The 15,502-nt window shown below is 34.9% G+C and overlaps 1 protein-coding gene across 2 annotated transcripts; it reads right to left on the bottom strand.

The window, feature by feature from the left end:
• Nucleotides 1-342: 342 nt before the first annotated feature.
• Nucleotides 343-10,066, bottom strand: il12rb1 (interleukin 12 receptor subunit beta 1). 2 transcript variants are annotated; one of them, XM_060878666.1, is made up of 15 exons: nt 9,821-10,066; nt 9,142-9,265; nt 8,756-8,934; nt 8,217-8,380; nt 8,075-8,108; nt 7,545-7,667; nt 6,299-6,372; nt 5,975-6,185; nt 5,707-5,847; nt 5,520-5,618; nt 5,276-5,425; nt 4,027-4,185; nt 3,074-3,155; nt 2,901-2,976; nt 343-2,606 (listed from the first exon to the last, which is right to left on the bottom strand). In XM_060878666.1, exons 1-15 carry the CDS (start codon nt 9,882-9,884, stop codon nt 2,214-2,216), a joined length of 2,073 nt encoding a protein of 690 aa, XP_060734649.1. In that variant the 5' UTR covers nt 9,885-10,066; the 3' UTR covers nt 343-2,213. The 2 variants fall into 2 exon arrangements, with proteins under 2 accessions (XP_060734649.1, XP_060734658.1); XM_060878675.1 differs by lacking the exons at nt 8,756-8,934; nt 9,142-9,265; nt 9,821-10,066 and having other exon boundaries at nt 6,283-6,372; nt 8,217-8,377.
• Nucleotides 10,067-15,502: the final 5,436 nt, after the last annotated feature.

Here is a 15,502-nt window from a genome sequence, read left to right as displayed (position 1 = left end):
CACATCTGACCCCTGAGCCATCTGATAGATCAACACCCTTCATAGACTGAACACTAATCAGTAAATTATATGAATGACACATGCAATGGGCATAAAACAAATGACGGTTTCACAAATTTGTTTTGAACCACAAATCATTTTGCCATTTTTCTGAAAGTGTAAATTCCCCTGACCACAATATTCTGTGAAGCTTCCTCTGAAACGATTAACATCAATGTAAGCTTTCTTCAAATATCTGTAGCAAATTTAGAGACTTCCTTATCTATCTGGTAGAGGCAACCAGGTTTTGAGCTAGATGTAACTGGTATTTATCAGAATTCATGACCTGTCTTTACAATTCAATTCAATTTCAATTCAATTTATTTGTATAACAAACCCTGAAGATGTGCATGGGGAGAACAGTGCCTTTCCTACATGCAAATGTTAAAAAAAGGCGCTGAGATTAAGCGTGCACACAGAAAATAATATTCTTTCATTTATAACTCAAAGAAACAAGAATTCTTCAGAAAGTAAAGAGAGAAAGTACAACTAACTTAAAGTACAATACATACACAAGGAATAAACAAGTTGCATGTTTTATGTTTTCAGACAGAGAGACACGTCTCCCACGTTGTTGTTAAGTGGAAACATTTCCATGTATATACCACAATTTTGTAACAGATGAGATCTTGAGTGACCAATCAATCTCCTGTACTATCGCATTCTAGAGTCATTTGACTCCCATCTGTTGTTTATTCTGTATCCTATGCTGATTCAGATCTGTTTACCAATTAGCTTGTGTACATTTGTCTCTGTAAATGTGTTCATTAATTCTTTTTCTTCAATTGTGTAACAATGTTGTTTCAACCACAGCGTTGTTGATTTCCCATTTCTGACTGGTCAGAAGATTAAGAAGTATGATTCATTTTCTGTAACAGCACGACTCAGACAGTAGTTCTGACGAGACAAGACAAAGCATTCATTTCTATACTAACGTTTCTACATAATTGTTTCTATAACAGTCACAAGAGTGTCTTCAAAACTAGGAAGTTAAACACAACAACTTTAAGGTTCTGTTAGAGATAATAAAACAGACCTGTTTCATAACAGTTACTGTGTTAATGTTTAAAACAAACTGCTAATGCTAGTTATATAAATAAAAGCCTGTAGGAACAGAAAGTCGCACAGGAAAAAAGGTCATGTTTCAGAATTAATGACAGTTAAAGGGTTAAATTATTGAAACAATAACATATTTCAATGTACTCATTAATATAAACCTTGCAAATGATAATACATCAAAAAAAAGAAAAAGAAAAAAAACATCAGTACCTGTCTGACCAATCAGAGTCAAGATTTAGTAATAGTACAATAGTACTATCTTATGCAGTAGGTAAACACAACACATCTGTTGTGTTTATTTATTGGTTTTTGACACATATAACATTGAAACTATGTTTAAATCACTACATCTAACATCAAATCAGATGCAATTCATTCATTTCCTCTTGATTCTTATCTGATCTGTAGTGACAGATCTGTTTTTCCACACAATAACCCACTATACAGTTGACATGCATTATACAGAGTTATGCTGCTGCTAATATAAATCCTTTTGTCATATAGTTAAATGTCTGTTTTTTCTCTATTGAACTAAAATCAGTTGATGTTTTTGCCTTTGAAGCTTAGCAATTTAACTCACAGACTGCACAGTAAACACATACCTGTGACCACAACTGGGTGTTAGAGTGAGTAATCACCACCAACTGAACTTTTTGCTGAGAAGCTCTCAGAACATTTCTCAGAACTTGGTTATTTCCATCACATGTTGGAAATAACTAAAACACAAATGTGAAGAAAACTTTCTATGCGTTTGTTTGAATTGTGTTGATATTTTAAATAACTGGTAACTCTTACAAATGTAAGTGCACTTTATCAAGCTGGAGGATTTTTTTCCAAAGCAAATCAAAATTGAGACAAGATCCACAAAACTTCCACAGCTCATGCATTACCATAAAAGATATAAAAGCAAACACTCACATGCTCACACATGCGTGCACACAAACAGCGCGTACCCACATAGTGCAGTCAATATACTGTATAAGACAACTCCTGAGAGATTCTGTAGAGTAAAGAAAGCTGGAATGAACCAAAATAATTCTGCCATTTAGTTTCACACAGTGTTTTTTCTAGGGTCAGATCATAGTGCTGCAGTAATACTTCCAGTAAACTATGTGTTATGATTGCACTGATATCTCCTCATTTTCCACAGTTCTATTTTCAAAAAAGAGGCCATTCTTGTATGAGGGTGTGTTGACCTCGCAGCTTTCCATCTGCCCTTTGTCTGCAATCTCCAGGGCCTCAGTAAACTGAAGCAACTGTCCTTTATAATTAGGGTTCGGAAAGGAACTTGTTATGGCACTAGAGATTAAGCCAGTAAAATGACTTTCAGCATCATCATCCTCATCCTCATCTTCGTCTTCCTCGTCTTCCTTGTCTTCATCTGGAAGACTGACCTCAAAGTCTGGTAGTGAAGTGGTGTGTTTCTGTCTGGGAAAGCGGCGGTGTATATCCTGATCACGGGGCAAGAGAATGACATCATCCACCTTCTCTGTCATGGGCTTCATATTCTATAACAATAAATCCGTAAGCACACACGCACACAAACGCACACACACACACACACACACACAACCTTTAAACCTTAAATCTGCAAAATGTTCATGTTACACTGTGCAACTGTGCACTTTGCTGACACTATATGATATTTTTTCTGACCTGACCACAGCTTGGAAATCGTATGTAGGTTAAGTATTGGTGGCAAAATTAAATTGAAAATTTCCACTTTTGAAGTTAACGGTTAAAAATAAAAATATTAACCAGAAAATACACCAACACTATTTCAAATGATCAGGCTTTCTAACCTTTTTGTCCATACAAGGCATAGCTGCTGGAGAGATCACAGGACTTGGGATTATTGGTAACAGCTTTCTCCTTAATCTGGAATGTACATCAAATGGTTAAAAAGTCCAAAATAAAGAATTTGTAAAATGGTGTTATATTATATATTAATTATAAATAAATAAATTAGATTTGCCTTCTGATTGCAACAGACAATGCAATTGAAAATAGAAGCACTACTGCGCACACAGTAAGGATAATCTTGGCCATCTTCATGCCTAAGAGAGAAAAATCACCAGTGATTCCTTTGAGCTTCAAATGAAGCTTACAGAGGAGGATCTGAAGAGATTTTTGGTGTTTGTTGTGAATAATCCCATTTTGCAGTTGCATCATTGAGAGCTGTATTTCATAGCCAGTGACTGCAATAATCTCTTGTTCCTTGTGCTTATATAGTTGTTTAATCAGTTTTTAAATATTAAACATGAATTGAAACATTGTTCTAATTGATTTTTTATTTAATTATTATTATTATAACTATTAGTTTCATATTTTAAAAAAAAATTCTAGATTTATGCCACCTTGGACTTTCTTATAGTCTGTTTTGTTACACAAATTCTAACTTTATTACAAAAATTAACACTTTAATAGATGTGATCTAGTCATTTCAAACATTAATCACAAATATTATATAATTGTTTTGGATTTAGATAAAAACAATATGTGAATATGTTTTTTTTAATATATATTTTTGTTTTTTTATTTCTACAGTACTTGTCCCAATGTCCCAGGTCTTGAACAGTACCGAAGGGTCCAAAGAGTGAATATAACATGAGGGTAAAATGTTTAAAAAAAAAAGAGGAAAAAATGGTCATAGCAGCACACAGACCCATAACAATGTATAATCGTTATCTTGAGTAAATGTTTTGTTTGTTAATTGTTTTTGTGTCCTGTCATTGCAGTGTTTTGCACTATGCACTATTATGCCCTGTAATAAATATGAAGATATATTCACATATTGTGTGATCCAGGGTTGTGGAGTTATGCATTTTCATACTGTTCCTGCCCTGCTTTACATTATTGAGTAATATACATTATTTCTGCTACATTTAAAAAATGCAAATGAATCACAGATTTAAATGTAATGCACACCATTGTCAGTCGAAGAAGAACTGAGCGTGAAGAAGGTCCTAGTAGAATTTGGCCCTTCTCCGATTTCAGTTCTCCCAGCAATATTGAGCGTGTAAGAGGAGCCTGGCTCGAGGTTCCTCAAAAGGAAACTGGTTTTGTTTGCTGTCACTTCATGGTGGCCTGAGAGAAAGAAAAGAGATACAAGAGGAAAAATGATCAAAATGTTAAGAAGAATCCTAGCAGCAGTAGTAGTTATAGCAGTAGTAATAGTAGTAATAGTGGTAGGAATTGTGGAGTTCAGTGATATGCAGTTGTGTCAGTATGACAAGACATACAGTGTATACAGTACATTGCATACTTACGCTTACACAACAGAAGATATCTATACATTAGCCTATATAAAGTATAAATAGATAGATAGATAGATAGATAGATAGATAGATAGATAGATAGATAGATAGATAGATAGATAGATAGATAGAGGGACGGACGGACGGACAGATAGACAGATAGACAGATAGATAGATCAAACTTTTCACAGACTCTGGACATGCTTTTGCCTTTTAAGTCAAACTCTCACTATTATTATTAGATACTGAGATAAAGTTTTAAAGAACTGGCAGGAACAATTTCAAATGGCAGGAACAAATCGTGCCACAAGTTGTGAGGCAAATGTTATACCTTTAATTAATAAGTGATTCACTTAACAATAAGTTTTTTGTTTCAAATTGACAATGAGACTGTAGTAAATCTAGCTTTGTATAGACACCAAACTTACACTTAAGGTAGGAACATTACAAATTACAGCTAATTATTAAAGGAAAATACACAAATATGATATAATTTGTAAAAGACACATACAGAAACATGTTAATAAATCAGCCTGTATGTTTGGTGTAATCAAGTTTAGTAAATCTGGGCCTTAACGTGATCTGTGATTGGACTTTTTGAGTCAGTATAAAAAAAAATATTATTTTGTTGCCATGAGTCTGATATAAATTCATTCATGACACTGTTGGCTTTCAGTGTGAGATATTTTTACCTTTTCTTTTTGTATTGAATATATAGCGGCTTCAGATTTTAGATGACGTTTGGGAAAAAAAATAATCATAAATCCACCCTCAGTAGGTAAAAACAGAAATAGTTAGTTAAAACTACAAATTCTTAAATCCCTAAGTGCCTTCTTTTATATGAGCTATTATGCACCACTGTGGAGACATGACAAAGAAGTTCATCATTGAGTTTCAAATGAATGTCAAAATGTCCGCACCTGTTTCATTGTGGCCTTCTCTTGATATCCGTATTACATAATGCTTCAGGAAACCACGCTGCTCCTGCACTGGAATTGACTGCCACCACAGTACAGCTGAATCATGTGTGATATTTAAAACTGTGACATTTTTCGGCTGTGAAGAAGGTACTGACAAAAAGGGGAAAAAAACTTTTTTAATAGGTGAAACTCTTTTCAGATGTTACATACAAGAGTCAACTAACTTATAAGCTAGTAAACTTACCACCTTCTTTGGAATAAACAGGACATGAGATGTTTGTTCGTCGACTTTGATTTCGTCCAGTGTGAAGAAAGTAGTAATAACGCACAAATTTCTCCATATCTGAAATCAAACTCATTAGTCTTAGTGTGTTATTGCAATCATATGATAGGCATGTTGCACCTTTTGGTAACATATTTCTTATTTCTACCTTTTTTAATGTCTTCAAGTGTATTAGACCTCGAGATGTTTACTTTTGCTGGCCGGGTCTCACCATCTTCAAGCTTATACCACTCCAAGCAGTAGCGTTTACGCTTTGGTAGCGAATCTTTGTGGGTATCACTGTGGCAGACTTTGAGAGACACAAACAGATGCAACTAAGAAATGACACCTTAGACCTATTTTCCTGTGTGAAGTTTGTACAATGGTTACATAATACATAATCGTTTTTCACATAGAGACCAGTTACAGACGCTTACATTTGAGATGTTCAACAGGTGGAATGACGAGCTCCTGAGAAGGTGAGCTTCCTATGTTGTTTATAGCAACAAGAGACACCCTGGCCTCAGAATAAGTAGCCACAGTTTCAAAAGTGTTGTTCCATATCGTATACATTTTCGTCTTTTCGCAAGGTAAATTCAGTGTCAGATTGTATGAGACACCTCCAAAAGAGGCTTCAGGAGGTGGAATCTAAAAGAAAATACAAACAAACAAAAAAACATGCATATTCTTTTTCATTGACTTCTTTGAAATCCATTGAAAAAATTTTTTTAAAACTTTTCAGTACTTGCTCAGAAACATACAGTCCAATTGATTGTGATTTCCCGTTTTCCTCCATGCGTTGTTTCGTTCCACTGAACAACAGGCTGTTGAATTTCTAAAAAAAAAATGCCAGTGACATGTTAACCTGTTGAACGCAGGTTATAGAACACCACAAGAACTGAAATGCCTGACACTGTAACAGCTCACTTCATATAAGTCAAATTGACAGTAAAATACAAAGTGATTATTTCCTAAGTGGCATAGATTATATCGTAAGATGCTAAAAAAATGAGACAAGATTTCTTTTCTCACTTAGACCACTGCAATGCATTTACTAAAAATGTAACTGACAGACTCCAGTTTGTTAAAACCATTACAGCCAAAGATGGAAAATATCACATCCGGCAAATATCACTGTCCTCATTCATTACAATTTAACAGCACATATGATATATGAAATATAAAATAACCAGGTTTTGTATTAAATACCACTTATGAATGCCAAATGATTTTAAATATGTAGTATTCTATCTGGGCATCTTTGTACATGCACATCCTGCAGTCTTTAAAATAAAAGTGGTTTTTGTCAGGGTTGTGTTTGGTTCTATGAAGAACATTTCCATTGCACAAAATGTTCAGAAAAAAGGATTCTTTTTCAAGAACCATTTACTGGATGTTTTACTGAGGAACCAGAAATAGTTCTACTATGAAAAAAATCCTTTTTTGGTTCTTCCTGGTAGCTTTTTGTGGTGTGGTGTGGTGCATTGTGCTCACTGGCTACTTACAGTAGGCACAACAAACCTATTAGTCAAAGAATAGAAACTACAAAAGGAAAGCTAACGAACGTCTCTCGAATGGAATTTTCCACAACCAGAAGCCATATTGAATGACATCAACTGGATATAAAATTATATCATCTGATTTCAAAAAATCCTTAATACAAAAAATATTCACAGGGTTACATTTTATAAATAAGTGCAAATGGACAGCAGTTATTTAATTTGGAAGATTTTGTTTGTATGGAGGTGCTGAATTTTAGACCAGACTATATTCTGTCCTCTTGCTGAAAAACTGGTGTGCAGAATTAGTTTGTTAAAGTTGTGTTAGTTTGTTAAAGTTAGTAGTTAAAGTCTTCCTGACACTCAATTGCCTGGTGAGTTCTGTCCCAACAAAATCTGTGGTTATAAGCAACAACTGCAAATATAAACGATAGTAGTAGTAGTAGTAGTAGTAGTAGTAGAAGTAGTAGTAGTAGTATTCTTAAAATCAGACAAGTAGACAAGTCACCAATGGGAATGTCAACAGTCTGGCTCCAGTGACTCCAGAGGAGACTTTGCTTGGCCTTTCGTCGGATTTGGACCTGGTACACGGTGTGCTTTTGTAGCTGCAATGTGTAGGAGTCCAAATTACCTGGAGTGTGTGAAAACACACAGTATAGTCTATCAGTATCCTTTTTATATTACATTTCACCAATTGCACATTTATTTCTTTCAGCATCTGAGCGGCTAGTGTTTGGTGTAGTCATTAACTGTGTTAAAAAAAATTATTGGTTGTATTAAGGAAATCTTTCCTGCATTACAACTATGAGTACTCTCTTACACACAATGATGCTGAGGTTAGTGTGAGGTAAAGAAACTTTAGTGATTGGAAGAGCAGGGTACAGAGATCAGGGGCCTCTATAACATCTGTCATGAGTATTTATGCTATAAATGAAATTCCCTAACCCAGCAGCCAATCAGAAACATGTATTCAAATCTCTGAATACAGAAAGACATGAAAGACAAGCATTAGTCAAAATAATAAAAAGGGAAACAGACCATTATTTGCGCCATCTTCAGTTTTAAAGGATTTCTGTAATTGTAAAATATATATTAGATTAGTACGTACATCATGACACAGCATACAGTGCCAAAGGGAGAAAAGAAAAGAAAAGAGAAGAAAAGAAAAGAAAAGTCTTACATTCTGCCATGAATCATTATCTTCATCTTTTATCATCATTATCGGAATCTTCTTCCATCTGATCTCATGAATAGCACCTTTGTTGTCATTCACTCTTGGCCAACTTAATACGAGCTTTTCAGCTGACCTTATCTTTTTCTGTATATTGGGTGGACTGTATTTAACTGCTCACAAAAAAAGAACAAAAAAACACAATAAGCTATCAGTATTTTGACATCAGAGCATTGAGCAGACAATTTGGCACTTAAAGGTCTAATGTAAACTGGTAAGGTAGGCTGGTTGTGCAATTACTGCATTTAGTCTACATTTACACTTATTCATTTAGGAAAATCTATTGTCTAAAAGAATGATGAATGATGGTAGATATAAGTGCTAGAAGCATAAGTCCATGACATGACCAAAAACTGCAAATGCAAAAAGGATATCAAAAGAACAAAGAGTCATGGCAGCAGGAAGTTCTAGTATTGAGGAGTGGTTCGAGCAGCCATACATTATGCGGTAAGCCAAGTGGATTTAATGAAATGATTCCTCCATCCTACCTGAACTATTCAGGAACACAGATATGGTTGGCGAGCTGCAGGTCACGTTGAATACTTGTCTGTGCACCCATATGTCTAAAAGACGTGCTGTAATTAAACCTTCTACGGGTAGTATTTTGAACAAATTTTTGCCAGCATCGAACTTGGTAGAATATGAAATATCATTAACAGATGAGGTCCTGAAAAAAAAAGGTAAATAATAAAAATGTGAAGCATTATTCCACCAATCTCACTGCAATCTGGCTGCAGCTCACTGCAGAAATCTACAATTTAAGAAATTGTTTTTTTATTTTTTGGCAAAATGGGGTATTTATGTGTGTTGGCATCAGGACAGCCAAAGAAAATGAAAACAACAGAAGGAGAGAACATTAAATGAAATAACTTACTGCATAAAAATGGTATAAATAGCATCTGGAGAATGATCTTGGTCCTTCCATTCACACAAGAAATCATCATCAGGTCTAGTGGTATTTTTGTAACATTGTGGATTTGAGATGCTACATGTCGCAACTATAAGGACATCAGGATTAAAAAAACATGTTGTCAAGACCAGGAATGTGCATTTTATTTAGAACTTTTAATGACCTCCTATCCTACAGGTTGTTCAAATACTGTCATTATCTTTTATTTTTAGTAGCAAAATTAAACCTTGAAGAGAACTTGCTTCAAAATTAAATTCATCAAAATACTTATGAGCTACATAAGTAGCCTATCTATACAGTAAGTAGCCTATCTATAGGCTTGTCATCTGATCCCCATGTATTTAATTAAAAAAAAACAACATTTATCCAAGTACTTTTGTTATGTAATAACATCTTGTCAGAACAAGTCATGATGTATTCCATATAGAAATTTGCTATATACACTATTTTTCACAGTTAAGTTCACAGATAAATTAAGGGATTTTATACAGAGGAATATTGCTTCCATTTGCTTAAATCAATCAAATCTTTGGTTAACACTTGTACTGGTTGGGCAGCATATCAACAATATCTGCATTTTGTGGTTGTTGATTGCACATGATAAATGCTGCTTAATATGAAGCATATCAAAATACAAACATACCTTTATCAACAAACACAGCAACAACAAGCACCAAAAGTCCTACTTCATGCGCTCTAGTCGTCATAGTGTCTAGTACACAGACAGGTCCTGAAGCAGCTCAAGCATCCGTAATAGTCCAATGCATGATCCTACCTGCCATAGTAAGCAGAGCTACAAGCTTTAGCTCCTTCTATAATACGTGCCCTCTTTTTCTTTTGTCTCAAACTGAAACCTTTAGCAACTAATGTCAGCATGTAATTACTCTTTGTGAAGTTCAAGCAGCTATGCTGCATAACCACAAACCACACTTTATGTAGAGGAGGGGACTTTTGTGATCGGAAAAGAGATGAGCTATGTTGCTTTCAGATGCCTCACGTGTAAAAGTCTAGCTTCTTTCTTGATGTATTCAAAATCGATCTATGGCTGAAGATTATTGAGCAGCGAAGGTATTGTTTCATTGGTATAGGAGTTTGGATTATATTTGTTTGCTATTATTGCATTTTAAATTGCTTGCTACTAAAGACTATGGGATCATAAATGGCAGAGTAATTTAGGATTTGATTAGTGAAACCTGTTTTTACATCCTCATTGCAATCTAAATAAATCCTCTAACATTTCACTAAAGGGAAATGGAAGTTGTAGTTTTTCACATGGTCACCTTTTTTACTCAAGAGAATTATTACTAAAAAAATAATTGCTGCACGTTTGTCTTAGACAACTAAAGAACATGCTTGTTTTAGAGAAAGTCAGAACACAGGACATCTGTTTATCTGTATATGTCTATTATCACATTTTAAACCTATTGACCATTCTGAAGATTTATCTTAACTTTCTATTTAAACATGTATGACAATGTACTTCAAGCACATTGTGAACAATATAAAGACATGATGTTTTTTGTGTTTCTTGTATGTCCTGAAACCATTATTTACCACTTTCACCTTCTGTAACAGCTTTCAATTTCTCTGAAATTACTCACATATAGTAAAGACCACACCTCTTGGTTAGGTCACGTCACCACTGTGTCCTGGCTGACTAGAGGTTGCTTTTCTCCATTCTACTGTGAGACTTTTATAAATCAACAGCTCTTTAAAGAAATAAAAGCTCACAGTGTAATGTTGAGTCAAATAATGAGTAAAATATGTGAAATGTATTTATATTTTATTAGCCGAACAGAAATAAAAACAGATTTGTGTTACGAGGTGCAATGATTCTTTTAAACTTTACATTATTTGTTTTGGCATTAATAGATCTGAGTCGGGGTCTCCATTCTCAACTTCTGTGGTTGTGGGTGACATAAGACAAATAACCTAACCACGTGTTTGTGGTTGTAAAGTGAGCTTGATTATGGAAATTTCACCTGTTTTAACATCCCCTCTCACAAATAAGTGACCAGATATCTTAATATTTTAAGTGTGTTGCATTAAAAAGTATTATTATTATTATTATTATTATTATTATTATTAATAATAATAATAATAATAATAATAATAGTATCAGTATAGCCACAGTATCAAATCTATAAAACATTTCATTACATCTTGTACTGCGTATAATTGTGTATGTGACAATTAAATGTTAATGTGAATATGTGAATTTGACTTTTGTACAATTTTGTAAATTAAAAATAGGCTGCAATGGAGAATATTCTAAAATACAGTACTATGGGTTGACAATCTGATAGCGTGAAACTTTTCAGTAGAAAGCATGCATGATCATTGAGGTTTGTTTTAATGATGATGAGGCTGTTGGCTGTTGTTTGTATTGAGATAATTTTCACATTTTGACACGTTACAACCACAAACAAAAATGTATTTTATTAGGATTTTATGTAATAGACCAACACAAAGTGGCACATAATTGTGAAGTGGAAGGAAAATGATAAATGGTGTCCAAATTTTTTTTTACAAATAAATATCTGAAAAGTGTGGTGTGCATTTGTATTCATCCCCACTGAATCAATACTTTGTAGAACCAATTTTCGCTGCAATTACAGCTGCAAGTCTTTTGGGGTATGTCTCTACCAGCTTTGCACATCTAGAGAGTGAAATTTTTGCCCATTCTTCTTTGCAAAATAGCTCAAGCTCATTCAGATTAGATGGTGAATATCTGTGAACAGCGATTTTAAAGTCTCGCCACAGATTCTCAATTGGATTTAGGTCTGGACTTTGACTGGGCCATTCTAACACATGAATAAATATACTTTTCAGTGGGTATGAATTCTTTTGCAAGGCACTGTAATGTCAAAGGGTAAAGTTTTTTTGCTTTACCTAGGGAAAGGTCATCAACTCACCTAGATTGAAGTGAGATAAAAAATAAAGTAGCAGAGCAGATAGACATACAAAATAAGACTAAGACATAATTCTCAGACTTTCTACCCTCTGTATCAGATATTCTGCTTATCTAATCTCAATGTGTCTAAATTAATTTGTACATTTCAAACAAGTCATTAAAACAGAGAACTTGTTCTGGCACAGCTGAAGAGGTCAGAAAAGAACATGTCTGACGTTTTTATCCAAAGAGTGAAACAACCAAGGCATGACAGTGCTGGGATTTAAACTCCAACACTAACCACTTCCCCATTTTCATTTACCTTTTTTGTTCTGACTAGCTGTGACATGACTACAAAAACAAAGACAGTTGATAATAAAAATTAAAACTATATATACATTGAAATGTCACACTTCAAATTTTCCTGTTTAAAGTCAATGCTTAAACATGTTAATTGTTCATTGGCATGCTCTTGTCATGGCTTAAATCCATGACTAAATAGTCACTAATTGTTTATAGACATGAAATTGAATAAATTAAATTAAATTAAAGTCACCTTAATGATCAGTCAGACTTATGTAACTCATGTAATTTTTTACTTGAATGCAATTTTTTTTGACCACCCGTGCCATAGGTAATAGTGCAGCATGAGAAGTTACTTTATGTTAATTTAAGTTAATTTATGAACACTGAATAAACGCTGCAGGAGAAACAGGGCTGCTGAATGTAAGAGTGAAAGTGGTGTTTCATATTTATGTCAATGTGTGTTTCATTTCACACAATGACACAGCATAGCCCATCGTTAACAATAAAATTAAGCATCAGAAAATAAGACAAAAATCACATAAAGTATCACTTAGAAGCAAAGTCATAGCCCAGACATGGAAGGCAAACCCCATACAGTCATATGAAACCAACCTTTAACATCTGCTTTTCTGTGATGTGTGCAAAAGTGCGTACTGTAAGTAGGGCACTACAGGTTCCTGGAACTGGTGTTTTCTGAACTTGTTATGAATAAGTTCTAAGGAAGTCACTGTAGTCAAGTTGAACTATGCTATGAAATGTGTGCTTTCAGAGTTTAACATTAGAACTGAGGTCTTAGTTGAACTTACTTAAAACATTAGACTGGACTGGCTGAATAGTACTGATGCTCTGTACAAGAAGGGCCAATGGGCTGCCCATTGGACTCTGTGGAGGAGGTGGGTGAAAGTGGGTGTTTTATCATTTTATATTAGGGCTGGTAATTTAACGCGTTAATTATATTAATTAACTATGAGAAAAAATAACGCATTAATATTTTTAACGCGCCCCGCCCCTCCCCTCCCCACACCTGTACCAACGACTACACATCTTGCAATAAGCTGTAGTGGCGAGTTAGTCAAGCATGATGCCAAACGACACAGATCTGCCTGGCTTTCTGAAGGGCAAATTTAAATTCAAAACTCTTTCCAATGGAGCCACTGATAAAACCAAAGTACTTTGCGTTCTCTGCAATAAGGAATTTTCCTACCATCGAAGTAGTTCTAGCATGAAATACCACCTGAACTCAAAACATATTGCTGGCTCTGCAGTTAGCACAACCCCGGATGCTGCAGGCAAGCTCCGCCAAACCACGCTGACTGAAAATCGCCGCAAATTAAGCAAGTCGTCCTCAGAAACACTAACAAATGCAATATCTAAAAGGATTGCAATGGACTGTAGTTAATATTGTGGAAGACAAGGGGTTAATGGATGCTTTTCGAATTGCGTCTTCCGATACAAGCTACACACTACCGGCAAGACGTACAGTACTTTCGAGAATAAATCAGCTGTATGGCACCGAAAATCTATCAAAACAGGAAAAATTGACTCAATCACAATATGTTGCTCTGACCGGAGACCACTGGAGTTCAATCAGTAATCAAAACTATCTAGGTGTTACCTGGACACTTCAGTCCTTCGCGTTAACGGTACTTAAAACAGAGACACGGCATTATTCTGATGCATGTGCCGAACAGTTCCTAACGGTGGCAGACAAGTGGAACATTACAGAAAAACTGACCACTATCGGAACGGACAACGCTCGAAATATGGTTGCAGCAGCAAGAAAACTTCCGTTTGATCACATCCCCGGATCACATATTGCAGAGGACCATTACTGTTTGCCTTTCGGACAGTGGATTTGATGATGCATTGACAAAGTGTCGCAAAATTGTAGGACATTTTAAGCACAGCCCTGCTAACACAGAGGAGCTACATCAGCAACAAACAGCAATCGGACAACAAAGAGAGCAACTGATACAGGACGTTTCAACGAGGTGGAACTCATCACTCGATATGATCACACGTCTCTTACGGAATGAAGAGGCTGTTAAGGCTACTTTGCCTAAGTGAAGCCTAAGTGATAGGCCATTGTAGCCTAAGTGATAGGCTTGTATTCAATAATAAAAAAAAAATGTTATGACCATTGTAGCCTAAGTGATAGGCTTGTGTTAAATAAAAAAACTGCTATTTCTTATATTGGTTCGATCTTCCTCAAACACAATCATTTTAAATGACATTTTGCAAGAAATTCTCAACTAATATTTATGTGCAATTAAATGCGATTAATTAGATTAATTAATCGCCACATCATGTAATTAATTAGATTAAAATTTTTAATCGCTTACCAGCCCTATTTTATATACTTTTTCAAATATTGTTTTATATTAAACTTTTCTTTCTTCCTATTCTAAGTCTTTAATACCTGTAACTGTCTGTAAGCTGCTGTGATAAGTGAATTTCCCCACTGTTGGATCAATAAAGTTTTATCTTTTCTTATCTTATCTTATCTTACATTATCTTATCTTACTTGGTATTGACCTACAACTCTATACAAAGTCTGTACACAGTGTGTAAAATCCATTTGATTTAATTGACCCATTCAAAGATGGCATATGTTGGAATATTAGATATTAAACTTTTTACTGATGGCTATGACCATCTATGACCATGTCAGATAAATTCAACTAAGCATTTTAAGTAATGTAAGTAATCGCAAATCAAGCCCAACAAAGGCTTATGTATAAACCTATATTCTCTCTCTCTCTCTCTCTCTCTCTCTCTCTCTCTCTCTCTCTCTCTCTCTCTGTGTGTCTCTCTCCCTCTCACACACACACAAACACACACACACACACCTGTTTAATGCACACAGGGGAAACTGTTCCTTAAGACCTTACAGAGCGGAATGAGGCACAACCAGAACCACACCATTGGATTATGAACCACCCTGAGGATAAATACATTTTATCTCTCACAAGCACATTTCAACATAAATATTTTGCAGCAGCCACTGTGATATATCTCTAAAATCAATCAGATACACATTTCATTCAATAAATCTATCTAGTAAAGGCTGCCGAGGAAACACCCCACAGTTCAGTGTACTTATAAGAATAGCTTTGAAAGATACCA

Source organism: Tachysurus vachellii, chromosome 1 (genome assembly GCF_030014155.1).
Source record: "Tachysurus vachellii isolate PV-2020 chromosome 1, HZAU_Pvac_v1, whole genome shotgun sequence".
Taxonomy (NCBI): domain Eukaryota; kingdom Metazoa; phylum Chordata; class Actinopteri; order Siluriformes; family Bagridae; genus Tachysurus; species Tachysurus vachellii.
This window is presented reverse-complemented; position numbering and strand designations above follow the sequence as displayed.